Below are 12,064 nucleotides of genomic sequence, written 5' to 3'. Positions count from 1 at the left end.
CATCCGATTTGTCACAGGGGTGTAAACATCTGACTTTTGCAATATAGTTGGCATTTTGCTCCTTTTTCTTTGGATCCCTTCTTTAACTCTAGATTGGCTGCCTCTTAGAAGTGCAATTGAAGCTCATTTATTCAATAGTGAGTTTTTTTTCTACATTGCTTTCTATCTATTATGTATTGTCTTATATTGTGAGCAATTTTTCATGCCGCTATGGATGCTTTTCAAACCACTTTGGCTTCCTCTTTGATCACTTTCTACCATTTGCACTTTTGTTGGGTTTCTCTGTAACTTCGAATTTTGAAATACTATGAATGATTTAATGGTCCATATAGCTCAAGAGCATAATAAAAGGTTTAAAGAATTGCTCTATTTAATTTGAGGTAGTTTGTTTGTAAGAAGAATGGAGAATGATGGAACAATTAAGACTTAAGTCTATTAATAAGATTTTAAATAGTTGAATGTGAGTTGATAATTTTAGATTACATGCAAATAAGGATGGACACGTTGAGAATTTGGGTTTGAAGAGGTAAGGGAATACAAATAATGAATATGAAGAAGTGTTAGGCAAATTGGAGTAGAGGAGAGTGGTGATTATATACATAACCGAAGGGATATGCATTAGTTTGGATTGTTTTAAAAGTTTAATTATATTTTTTAAATGAAGCACTAACTGTTTTTTGTCCAAAGTATCCGTTTGTTTTCAACTTTCTTTATGCATTAGTTTGGATTGTTTTTATTCATCTTTAGTAAGTCTTTTAGACTCTTATATTTTATCTCGCACGCATCTCTCACATTTCCAAACTTTATGCATTAGTTTGAATTAGTCTCTTACGCCCTCATAGTTTATCTCGTACACATCTCGCACACATCTTGCACATTCCAAACTTTCACTATTTATTTTGAAATCAAACAGCCAATTGGGTTGACCTTCATTGTCAAAGCTTGTTCTTGTTTCTTTTGTAGAACTAACTCTACCCATTTAGTCAATGTAGATATCACTTTAATGCCTTCTTCTCGACGCTCCCAAAACCAACGTTGTAGCAAAACTCGAACATGTTCAAGGAATGAAGCAATAGGTAAATCTCTAGGTTCTTTCAGTATAGAATTCATGGACTCTACTATATTTATTGTCATCATGTTATATCGTCTTCCTGGGCAGTGAACACGAGACCACCGTGCTATTCCAACGTCATTTAAATATTTTCTTAAACCATTAGGAAATGCAAGAATATTTCTCCACGCTTCAAGAAACGTTAATTCACGATATGTTCTTGATGCATTGTAAAACAAAGTAGCAACCGTGTCATTCTTATATTTATCATGCAAATTTTGAGTCAAATGTTGGACACAAAGGTCGTGGAATGCAGAGGGAAAAACTGATGAAATACCCTTGGAGAAGCATGTTTTTCGATCTGTCACGAAACCTAGATTAGGTACCTCCCCTATTGCACCTTTCAATTTTTTTAAGAACCACCGTACCGAGTCATCTGTTTCTCTATCAACTACTCAAAAGGCTAGAGGATAAATCTGATTGTTACCATCTAAACGAATGGAAACTATTAACTGACCCCTATATTTGTTCTTAAGAAATATTCTATCCATGACTATGATCGGTCTAATGCAATTTAAGAATCCTCTGACACATGGACCAACAGCCATAAAAAGATATTTGAAGAAATGATCATCTTCAAGTTCCATGTGAAATATTGTACCTGAATTTGTAAGTTTGAGTGCTTCACCATATCTATGCAATAGATTATATGACTCTTTAGGAAACCCTCGCACTCGTTCATATGCATTTTCTCTGGCACACCATGCTTTTTCATAACTCATATTTATGTCATAGTCTTGCATCATGTCTTCTATTCACGTGGTTTGTATAGGCGACCAGCTCCCTTGAATTTGAACTTTATTAATTCTCCAACAACCCAAGATTTTGCTTGCCTATGGTCACGATTCAAAAACTCAAGAGAACACGAATGAACTTTGACATACTTTTTAATCTTGAATATATTTGAATTCTTCAATCTCACTGATTGCAATCTCCAACCACACTTATTGTCGATGCATCTAACAAAAAGAACCTCTTTTGTAGACTTTTTTACTACAAACTGAATTTTTTTTTTTTTTTGTTGCCAACACACTTAATCTCATTGACTAATCTCTCTTGCAAAAAAATATTTGTCCTACATCCAGCTCCTCACTTGTAGAGCTTTATTCAGACCAAACACTTCTTTTTGTCTTCAACTTTCGACTAAATGAGCTGTAATGAACTTTAGCTTTTCCTTTGCAATCTTTTGTAGGAGCATCTCTTTGTCGTGGGATGTCAAACGATTCATCGTTTATCTCAACTAACTCCCGTGTAAAAGTATCATCTTTTGAAGCATATGAATCATACGATTCCCATATAGCCGAAGTGGTCCCTATCATGTTATCACACAAGCCAACCTGAACTTCACCAGTATCAACTTCATTCTCATCTAATGTATTCATTGCAATTGGAGAATGAGGGTTTAAATTATGAACTTGGTTGCTCCCAAATACTGAATTGTAATACTTTCTTGCTTTGATTGCTTCTAGGCTCAAATGATACGTATAAGGGGACCTCCAATGGATTTTCACTAAGAATATAAAACTTCAAATTACGGTCATTGCTTAAATCAAATGGAGAAGCTTCATTTTCCACTTTTATCTCATATATGCATCTTATCTTTATGTCGAACTCTATAGGGTCAACTTCTGCAAGATCATATAATTCATCCTGTAAATCTTTGTGTGTTATTTCTTTACTGACAACAATGCCTTTTAACACGTCTCTTTCATATTTTCTTCTTCCCTCATCCCATGCACCACTGTAACGCACTAAAATCCAAACATGTGACATTTTTAAACCACCTTAAGTTTTTCAGTTCCTGCAAAAATTGATTTGAACTTAGAAGTTGACATATCACATAAAAAAAGTGTATGACTTATTTGCGAGATTAAAAAACAATAGCTAAAAGCACCCTAAATCACATAGGCAAAAGTATATAATTCATTTGAGATTAAGCATTTGAACTTAAGAACCTACGAGATGCCTGCGAGATGTTTGTGAGATGCAAAGAAATAACAAAAATAACTTGTTGACATGCTTTGAAACATCTTTGAAACAACCCTAAATCAATTTGAAACAATTAAAAATTATATTATGGTTATACATTTAACATTCCAATGTTACACCAATAGAAGAGGAAAAAAAAAAAGCTATAACACAACACAGTTCGGTGGGAAAAAATTTATAAAAAAATCTAAAAATTCACCGAACAGGACGGGAACTTGATGGAGTTATGAACGACACTGGAGTAGCATGATTGCACCGGAGTAGAATCTTAACGTGAATGGGTTTTGTGTTGATTCTTTTGCGATAAAAGAAATGAAGCAAGAAAAGTTTTCTTTCTTCACTGCGCACGAACATGAAAATGAGTCTTTTTTTTTTCTTTTTTATTTACATTGGAGGGAAGGGAAGGGAAAATAATTAGAGGCATTTTTGTCTATTCACCCATAAATTGTCCTAAAACTCTTTCTTTTCAAAAACTATCCCAAAAGTCATTTAACCCTCCTTTTTTAACCTATTTTTGACAATTTCCCATAATAGTTGAGTTGGTACATGAATAAAATATAATCAACTTGTTTTGCATTCAAGATAAAATTGACGTTTAAAGTTAAAATTGACATACCTCACAAGTTGAATTGGAGGGTAATATTTAAATTGGTTTACTTTGAAATTATTCAAATAAGATGGAACCACCAACCATAGATTTAAATAGATCACACAAGCAATACTACAACTGTTAACGAACAAATGATAGTTTTTTCAAGTCAACAAATGATAGCTTTTCCAAGTCAACGAATGTCACTGACTTGATACGATTGAATTTGAGTTGTAAAGATGTCACGTAACCTTAAATATTTTTTAGAAATAGCACATTTTTTGTTTTATATTTCAAAAGTAGCACAGTTTCAGAAAACTCGAAATTTTGTTTTTCTTGGGGTCAATCTTGGTCGAGATCAACCCCGAGATTCTTCCCAAATTTTGGAAAACTCTTTGAAGGATTTCTCTCAGCCTAGTGCATCATCAAGATAGAGTGTTTTTTATTAAAAATTTGAAAATAAAGACAAATAAGTCAACCAACATAACAAGATACTTATAATTTTTCTTACAAACTTTTGTTCCTCGAGAGCATCAACAAGAACTACATTAAAGAAATGGGCATTGTCTGACGCTTTACAAGGTTGTTTAACGATGCCCTTTTTCCTACAATTGGAGGAAGTCATGAAGGGGAGCTCTTATTCAAGAAATTCCACAATATTCTTCCTTCTATGACTAAAAATTAAACTTTAATTTAAACTAATTGACCTAAAAATGACTAAACCCCAATAAAAAATAAGTTGGTGGAGTGAGTGATAGAGTAACTTCCACGTTGGTCATCTTCTTTAACTTATGCCTAAGATAATTTTCCTAAAAATGAATAAAAAGTGTCCAGGTCTTAGTTTTTTAGTTTCCATTTTAGCTTCTGCTTTTAAACTTGGGGACATTTTGGAGAAACCTTAGCCCGAGATCATATTACATAATGCTTTGTTCTTTAGCTCGAGACCATCTCAAAGCAACTTTGACTTAGGATCAATGACATAATTGGTTCTGTTTTTAAACTCAGAAACATCTTGGGACAACCTTAGCCCAAGATCATGTAACATAAATGTTTATATTCTTTGGCTTAGGACTACCTCAGGGCAACTTTGGGGCCCGAGATCAATGACAAATTGCTTCTATTTTTCAGCTCAGTGCATCTGAAGGCCATGATAGCCCAAGAACAATTAACTTAAATGCTTATGTTTTCAACTCAGGGACTCTCGTGACAAATTTGGCCTGAGAAGAGTTAAACTCAATTTCTAAATCATTTAAGTTACTTGATTTCAATATATAAACGATTTTTGTCACTCTCATTAGAAGTTCTTTAAGCACACCACACTAAAAGTCATTTGAATTGTAGGAGCGAAATCATTCACTTCTCAACCAAAATGAGCCAAAATTTTGGCATTTAGTATTTAGAGAATATGTAACATTTGAAGTATCAAAGATGTTTTGGTCATTTTTTATATCCCTTTATTTTTACGATAATGCACTTGGCCGAGAGAGGACCGAGAAATTTCCTTCAAAAAGCTTTTTAAAATTTAGGAAGAATCCCGGGGTTGATCTCAACCAAAGATTGACCCGAGAAAAACAAAGTTAGGAGTTCCATAAAATAGTGCTACCTTTGAAAAATAAAACTCTAGGTGCTAGTTTTGTCAATTTTTCCGTAACCTTTTCAATAACTCGAGCAATTTAAAAAAAAAAATTGATCTAAGAGTTTATAAAATTACTATATTAGGAAGAAAAAAATGCTTCACAAAAAAACACCCTCCAGAAGTACAAATCAAATAGCAAGAAATCATCTTTCTGGAAACAATACAATAAGACAATATTTGGCATTGGAACTAGAATTCTGTACAAGGTAAACAGATTCGAAGCATTGTTCAACTCCATTCCGTAATGATCCGTAGTTTAATCAACCCTCCACAATCCTAATACATCTCAAATCTATACTTCTACAAGGATGAGGAATAGAAAGAGGCACATTACATGACTAATCAAATACAGTATATGAAAAGTTGAAGAACATCTGGAGCAAAGAATTAGCTCTAAGCCACCCAACGACTTAAATCAGTTCCAAGCTAAATGAATTTGATTGCATGAAGTTTGATGTAGTGAACTGTCATCCCTATATGATCCCACAGTAATCCAAGAAGGCCACAGCAATAAGAACATGCAGAATATACAATCATGCAGAGATTAATGCAGAAGACACTCAAAGTCAAGCTCGGTCTACCAATCATTAATGTTCGTGTTTGACGCGAGCTTTTATGATTCCAGGAAGTGGGGGTGAGGTTGGTGTTCTAACCGGCGTGTTAGACAACGAAGGAATAGGCATATGGGGTGGTTGATACATGCCTGACATGCTAGAACCCTCCCCACCATCAGGAGTAAAATTTTGTGCTGTATTATCGCATTGCGGTCTGTTGCAAAATTTCATCGCCTTCAAAACATAATTGTCATCATGGAGCTCAAAGGGAGTACTGCAAGAACAGCATGAGATAATGAAAATCAAACTACTTTCAGAGTTCCAATGTACAACGTGTGGTTGTCCAAAGCTAATAGAAGTCATTGTCAACCCTAAACTTGGTTAGTTTCTGCATTAGTTAAAAATAAATAAATAAATAAAATAATATAGGGAATTGGGAAATACTCCAAATTACATTCCTACGACCAGAATGTTGACCTACCTGTTGAAATCAAAATGCACCAGCTGCATATCTTCTGAAATTTCTATCTCAACAGTTGCATGAGGCCTCGTCTACAAATTCAAAATTTCTCAGGAAAATAAACGAACAGAATGACAAATAGAAAGAATAAAAATATTATTTGGACTTAAAATGCTAGATTCTGAATTCTGTTACTAGTTGATAACACCCCAGCAGAGTGAAATCTAGTTCAAATCACTTTCCAATAGTCTGCAATACCCCAAAAGTTGTCGATATTTTCCTAGATGAGAAACAATCTCATGAATTTATGTTAATATTTTAAGTGGCGAAAGGAATCAAAGGCCGCTGCATATTTACATCCCTAATGGCAACAGTAAAATCAGATAAAAGTTTGAAGCACATTCCTCAGTGAACCGAAGCTAAAAAGGGGAGCAGAAAAAGAGACAGTTGATTGGATCCTTTTCTTGTTTACACATCAGTCCAACTTCGAGAAAGGCAAGCATAAGAAAATTATTTTACTAAATTAAATCTTCAGTTCAGTATTTAGGTCTCTCCAACAGTAGAGATCAAACAAACATCATTGTCTTTTTAGGATATAAATGCTTCCTAATTGTGTTATGGAGATCCGCTCTACCTAAGAGCTCCAAAAACACAACATTTTTGCGCACAGGCACTAACTTTTTAAGAAAATCTAGGACAAGAACAAGGCAAGTGTTCATTAAACCATGCATAAGTTGAAATATATATCATTTTTAATCATAAAAAATTCAAACTCAATAGGTTAATCCAATTATATGCTTAAAAAAGGGCATTTCACTCTCAAAATTTATTCAAAGATTAACTGTTCGATACATGTTTACAAATGTTGGACTTATATTGATTTTGTACAACTAGTGTTTAACACATTCATTGTGTGGCAAGTGTTGGAGTGTTCAAGAGTGTAACACGAGCCAAACTGAAGTGTTCATGTTTCTTTAGCCTATCATTACCCAAACCAACACATAATCATCTAACACGGGCTAGGATATTTAATAACTGATGCAGGTAAGCACAGGAATTCAACATGCGACTTCAAAGGAATATGTGTTTATAGTTTTCCCTTTTGACTGCTAAATTGACCCATGGTGGAGCATGTGTATCTCAATAAAGGTGCAAAGTAAATGTTCATCCACTTGAGAACTAAGGAGAAGAATGGAAATTCTAAGAAGATACAAGTGTCAGAGTTCCTTTCATCAAAACACAAGCATGGATCAGACACACGGTACAAGAGTGCACAAGCTTCAGATCTTTCATCTAGGAAAACACAAGCAAGGACCAGACACATGGTAGAGGAGTGCACAAGCGTCAGATGCATCAATGGTACAAAAATGTAGAATGATGATTTTGGAATTTGAAACTCTGACAATTGATTATCACTTGTTCAATCAAAAAAGCATCACGCTTATTTCTCTCAAAAAATAAAATTAAATTAATAATCATATGGTTCCAACGGAAAGATAGATCATTCACAATATCAAATATGATAATACCTTTAAAAGAAAAGGGAAGAAAATTTACCTGCACCAGGATGAAAGGCAAAGACACGCCACCACTGGGGGCATTCTCCGAACTGAATAATTGTTCGTTTCGCTGTATTAGGTTCTGAAGACCTACATACTGATAGCCAGACTCTGTTAGCCGCATTCTATTACTTAAATGCAATAATTAATTTTAAGTCGAACGATGACACATAATCTAGCGCATTTCCATTCCATATCAATAACTTGACCTTTTGACTTAAGATAACTCAATTTGCCCAAGAAAAAGAGTATAGAAGTAAAGTCCAGATAGCCACTGAGTTGACATGTGGGTAAAGAAGGTCTTCCAATCGGCAGAGAGACAGAATTGTTACAACAATTATTAGAAGTAATTGGCAAGAAGAAGCACAAAAGCAAAAAATATCTTACACAACAACCAATTCAGACACGTGAGGTGATACCAAGACTGCAAAATGATAATACCATGATAATCATGAGAAACAAACAGCAAGAATATAATGACAGCTATCCATGCCTGTTCCTCCAACTCTTGCAAGTACGCTGCTTTCTTTTCAATCCTATTTCGAAGTCCAAGACGCTCTGCCTGCATTGTCAAATAACAAGATATAAGCAACAAAATAATTTAAATGGTTGATGCATGAGATAAGAAATGTAGACTGCAATGCAACCTTTAGTTCTTCAATATCATTCACGCTGGTACGTGGTAGACCCTTCCATTGTATCTCCTTCTTATCCTTTGATATAATATCCATTGCCATGAGGACATTCAGGGCATCATATACCCTCCGCCTAATATTTTTTTCGTCGTACTGTTGCTGCTAGAATGAGTTCAAAAAGAGTAAAAAATATAGTGACATCTATCCTCTCATGCACAAAAACAACTAGCAAAAATATGCAGGAAACCTGATCTGGCGATGCAACACTGTTGCCAGGATCAGCAAACTCTGCGACAAGTTCATCTGCAACCTGGAAAGTACACATTTCACAAATTGAGAATGGTGTAAGAGAACACAAGATTGAAAAGTGAAACCAAAAATCTTGATGCACTAGTGCATGACTGGGTATGGTTCAATCCTTGTTTAGGCAGCTTTCTAGTTGCAACTTGAGACAGTCATAAACGGTGCTCTAGCCATTTCTTCTTTTCTTTTCTTTTCTTTTCTTTTCTTTCTGCTTTTTTCCTTTCTAATAAGGAACTTTGCAGTACCTTTGAATTATATTGACACATAGATGAGCAGTTACAAGCAATTAAGTTTCCTGGAGTATGTCATAATTCAATAAAATATACCTAAAATTTTAATATATTGACTAATTTTAAAACTAACTAGATTGAATATGTAAGTTTAGTTAGGCAATGGTAGTCTCACTGGTAGGTAGAAAGCATCGCATTGGGAGAAAAAAAACATAGAAGGGAAGGTATAGATGACGACATTTAACAATGAAATAGCACCCTCAAATATCGACAAAAATGATCCAAAATAAATTCTAAAAACAGAATAATGGTCAGCACTTTAGCAAATGGTGGAAAACAAGACTTAATTAACAAAACCAATAAAAAGAAAAGAAAAGGCATCATCGTAGTTACTGAAGAAGACAATTGATGAATTCTTTTACAAATCAGGGAAGCTGAGAAATGACCTAACCTCGTTATATGTCGTTCTTCCCTTACTCTCCACTTTCTCGCAAACTGCAAGCATTGGGAAGAAGTCAAACAATCAAAGAATAATAAATTTCTATTATACATCACGATCCACCAGTTCAAGGCATGTCCTGCCACAGGCGGGGTCACATCAAACCCAATGAAGGCAGAATTAACAAAAATGGCTTAAGTCAAACACCTTTCATGCTGAATTGGCGAAGCCCCCTTCCACTCTTGTCCCCTCCAACAGCACGCTGACCCCTCTTTTTCTTCACATTACTATCCCAAAACAATATCCCATTCAAGAAATCAAATCAAACCCAGAATTCAATTCGAATAACCAAAGCTAAAACTACACAATTCACTGTCTCTTTCATTCAGCATGATGAAAATCAAACATCACTCAACATTATTCAAACATAAAGACAAAACCCAACAGCAAGGCAAAAGAATTGAGCAGAATCATCACATGAAATTAAAAATTAAAAAGAAAACTCACGCAGTGGGTCCTTGCGACCCCGCCTCGTCGCCATGGATGTCGAGGTTGTTCAATCGAAGAAAAGTGTTGTCGCTGGCAGGCGTAGCCATGGTTTGCTCGCTGCGACTAGAAGGAGAACCCACACTGCCACTCATTGAAACAGACTGACCCGAAATGGTGGTGGCACCAGGGCCACTTGGGAGGTCGTCATCGTCGTCTTCTCGGGATGGTTGCTGTGTTCTTGTACCCATATGGATTGGAAGTGGAAGCTGGAGATGGGGTGAATCCTGAATTGGGTTTTATGGGTATGGATGAAGAAGGAGAGAAGGAGAATGGGAGTGAATTGTTGGTTGGTGGGGTTTGAGGGTTTGGAGGAAAGGAGGGAAAGAGAGGGTTTTCTTAAACGAGGAAGAACTGTCTTTGAACTCTTCCTATGCTAAGACACATACAAACTTCTTGTCTATTATGTAAGCTCCTCGTTTTAAGCCTTGAAAACATAACACACACATATTGTATGTAATATATATATATATATACTTTTACACATTTTTGTTAATTTTTTAAATGAGCATTCTATTCTATGTAATTAGTTTGGTGCTTTCCTTTCTTTGTTTCGTATTTTATTTTGGATCCTTTCGATAGATTATATTAATTTTGTTAATATGTATTGTGTTCTTGAAGTTAGATGTTAAAATCCACACACTTATGTGTAGTGTTTAAAAGTATGATCAAGATTGTTTATTAAATTATATATTATAAATTTACTATGATAACAAAAGAAGTTTAGCTAGCAATAATTGGCATGGTTTCCACCCCTCAATTTTTATACTAAAGAAAATAAATCCGATAAATGCCAAAGCGAGCATGACTATCTATGGAGATTGAAAAGCACAAAAATTGAAATACATTCGAATAATAATATTATTATTATTATGTTTACCTATTTTGTTTGATTTCTTAAATGAGAAATATATGTAATAAATTGAAAATTAGTTCAAAATTTACTTTGTTAGTGGTTTTTATGGGTATAACTGATTAGTGGTCGATAGTAATTGATACGTACAGGTTAAAAGGCACATACTCTCATCTGTTATACTAAAATAATATTGGATTCCTTTATTAATTTGTCTTAAAAAGTCATTGTAATAATAAAGCATAGAAATCGAAGCTTCAACAAAGATAATATATATATATATATATATATATATATATATATATAGATACACAAAACATGGGAGTCAAATACACGTTAATATTATATTTTTTATTTTTTGAGTTTAAACCACAAAAATGAGTACATATCAACCATCTCAAGTTATACAAAAAAAACAATGAAACTACCTTAGTGCTCAAATAAGTCAATGATCATTTAATGATGGAGTTGATTAAATTTAACCCTAATTTTTCGAGGTCTTTGTAAAAATAACAAAAAAAAATTATTATAATAATATCTATGTCACTATATTTTTTAAATTACAAAAACAGTAAAGTTATAAGTAGATAATCCTTTAATAACCCTCTAATAATCCTTTAATAGCCGTCGATACCCTTTGATATATTGTCATATTTATCATATTTGCAATATACAAAAAAGCTATGAATTGTTTTTTTCTAAATTTTTTTCATTTGATGCAATTTTCTTAACTTTTTTTATAGGGATCCTTTAAAAAATATAATAAAACGGCCAAATATTTACATTATTGTATAAAACAACTCCAAAACAGAAAAAGTTCATAGGCACACTGTGGAAAATACAAAAAATGTCACATCAATAATACATGCTTAATATATTTGGTACACGATCGTTTAGATTTGGCTACAATTTATTTTTTCAATTCTATCGTTTAATTTTGTTACACAATCGTTTAATTTGGATACGTTTAAATTTGGTTACACAATCATTTAGATTTGGAACGATTTTTTTTTTTTCAAAATTTGGTATAGGATCATTTATATTTGGCTAAACTATTTTTTTTAATTCTTTTGGTACACGATCGTTTAGATTTGCATGATTTATTTTTTTTACACCATCATTTACATTTGGCTACTCCAATCTAAATTATTTTTTGCAAG

General features: G+C 33.7%; 1 protein-coding gene across 3 annotated transcripts; it reads right to left on the bottom strand.

Moving 5' to 3' along the window:
• Positions 1-5,473: 5,473 nt before the first annotated feature.
• Positions 5,474-10,498, bottom strand: LOC103495774 (transcription factor-like protein DPB). 3 transcript variants are annotated; one of them, XM_008457437.3, is made up of 9 exons: positions 10,013-10,498; positions 9,713-9,792; positions 9,518-9,561; positions 8,781-8,843; positions 8,546-8,695; positions 8,392-8,460; positions 7,897-7,995; positions 6,361-6,431; positions 5,474-6,153 (listed from the first exon to the last, which is right to left on the bottom strand). In XM_008457437.3, exons 1-9 carry the CDS (start codon positions 10,240-10,242, stop codon positions 5,913-5,915), a joined length of 1,047 nt encoding a protein of 348 aa, XP_008455659.1. In that variant the 5' UTR covers positions 10,243-10,498; the 3' UTR covers positions 5,474-5,912. The 3 variants fall into 3 exon arrangements, with proteins under 3 accessions (XP_008455659.1, XP_008455660.1, XP_050943665.1); XM_008457438.3 differs by having other exon boundaries at positions 8,546-8,692; positions 10,013-10,494; XM_051087708.1 differs by having other exon boundaries at positions 6,073-6,153; positions 8,286-8,460; positions 10,013-10,486.
• Between the last annotated feature and the right edge of the window lie 1,566 nt (positions 10,499-12,064).

The sequence above is a fragment of the Cucumis melo genome, chromosome 7 (assembly GCF_025177605.1).
Source record: "Cucumis melo cultivar AY chromosome 7, USDA_Cmelo_AY_1.0, whole genome shotgun sequence".
NCBI classification, from domain to species: domain Eukaryota; kingdom Viridiplantae; phylum Streptophyta; class Magnoliopsida; order Cucurbitales; family Cucurbitaceae; genus Cucumis; species Cucumis melo.
Note: the sequence above shows the minus strand (reverse complement) of the source record. Positions and strands in the feature narration are given on the sequence as shown.

What these genes read in the sequence shown, in the direction of transcription:
- LOC103495774 (XM_008457437.3), bottom strand. Translation starts at nt 10,242, where the DNA reads ATGGGTACAAGAACACAGCAACCATCCCGAGAAGACGACGATGACGAC. An exon ending in TCGCCAATTCAGCATGAAAG is followed by an intron (nt 9,562 to 9,712) that starts GTGTTTGACTTA and finishes CAATGCTTGCAG; the next exon opens with TTTGCGAGAAAGTGGAGAGT. An exon ending in GAAGAACGACATATAACGAG is followed by an intron (nt 8,844 to 9,517) that starts GTTAGGTCATTT and finishes TGTACTTTCCAG; the next exon opens with GTTGCAGATGAACTTGTCGC.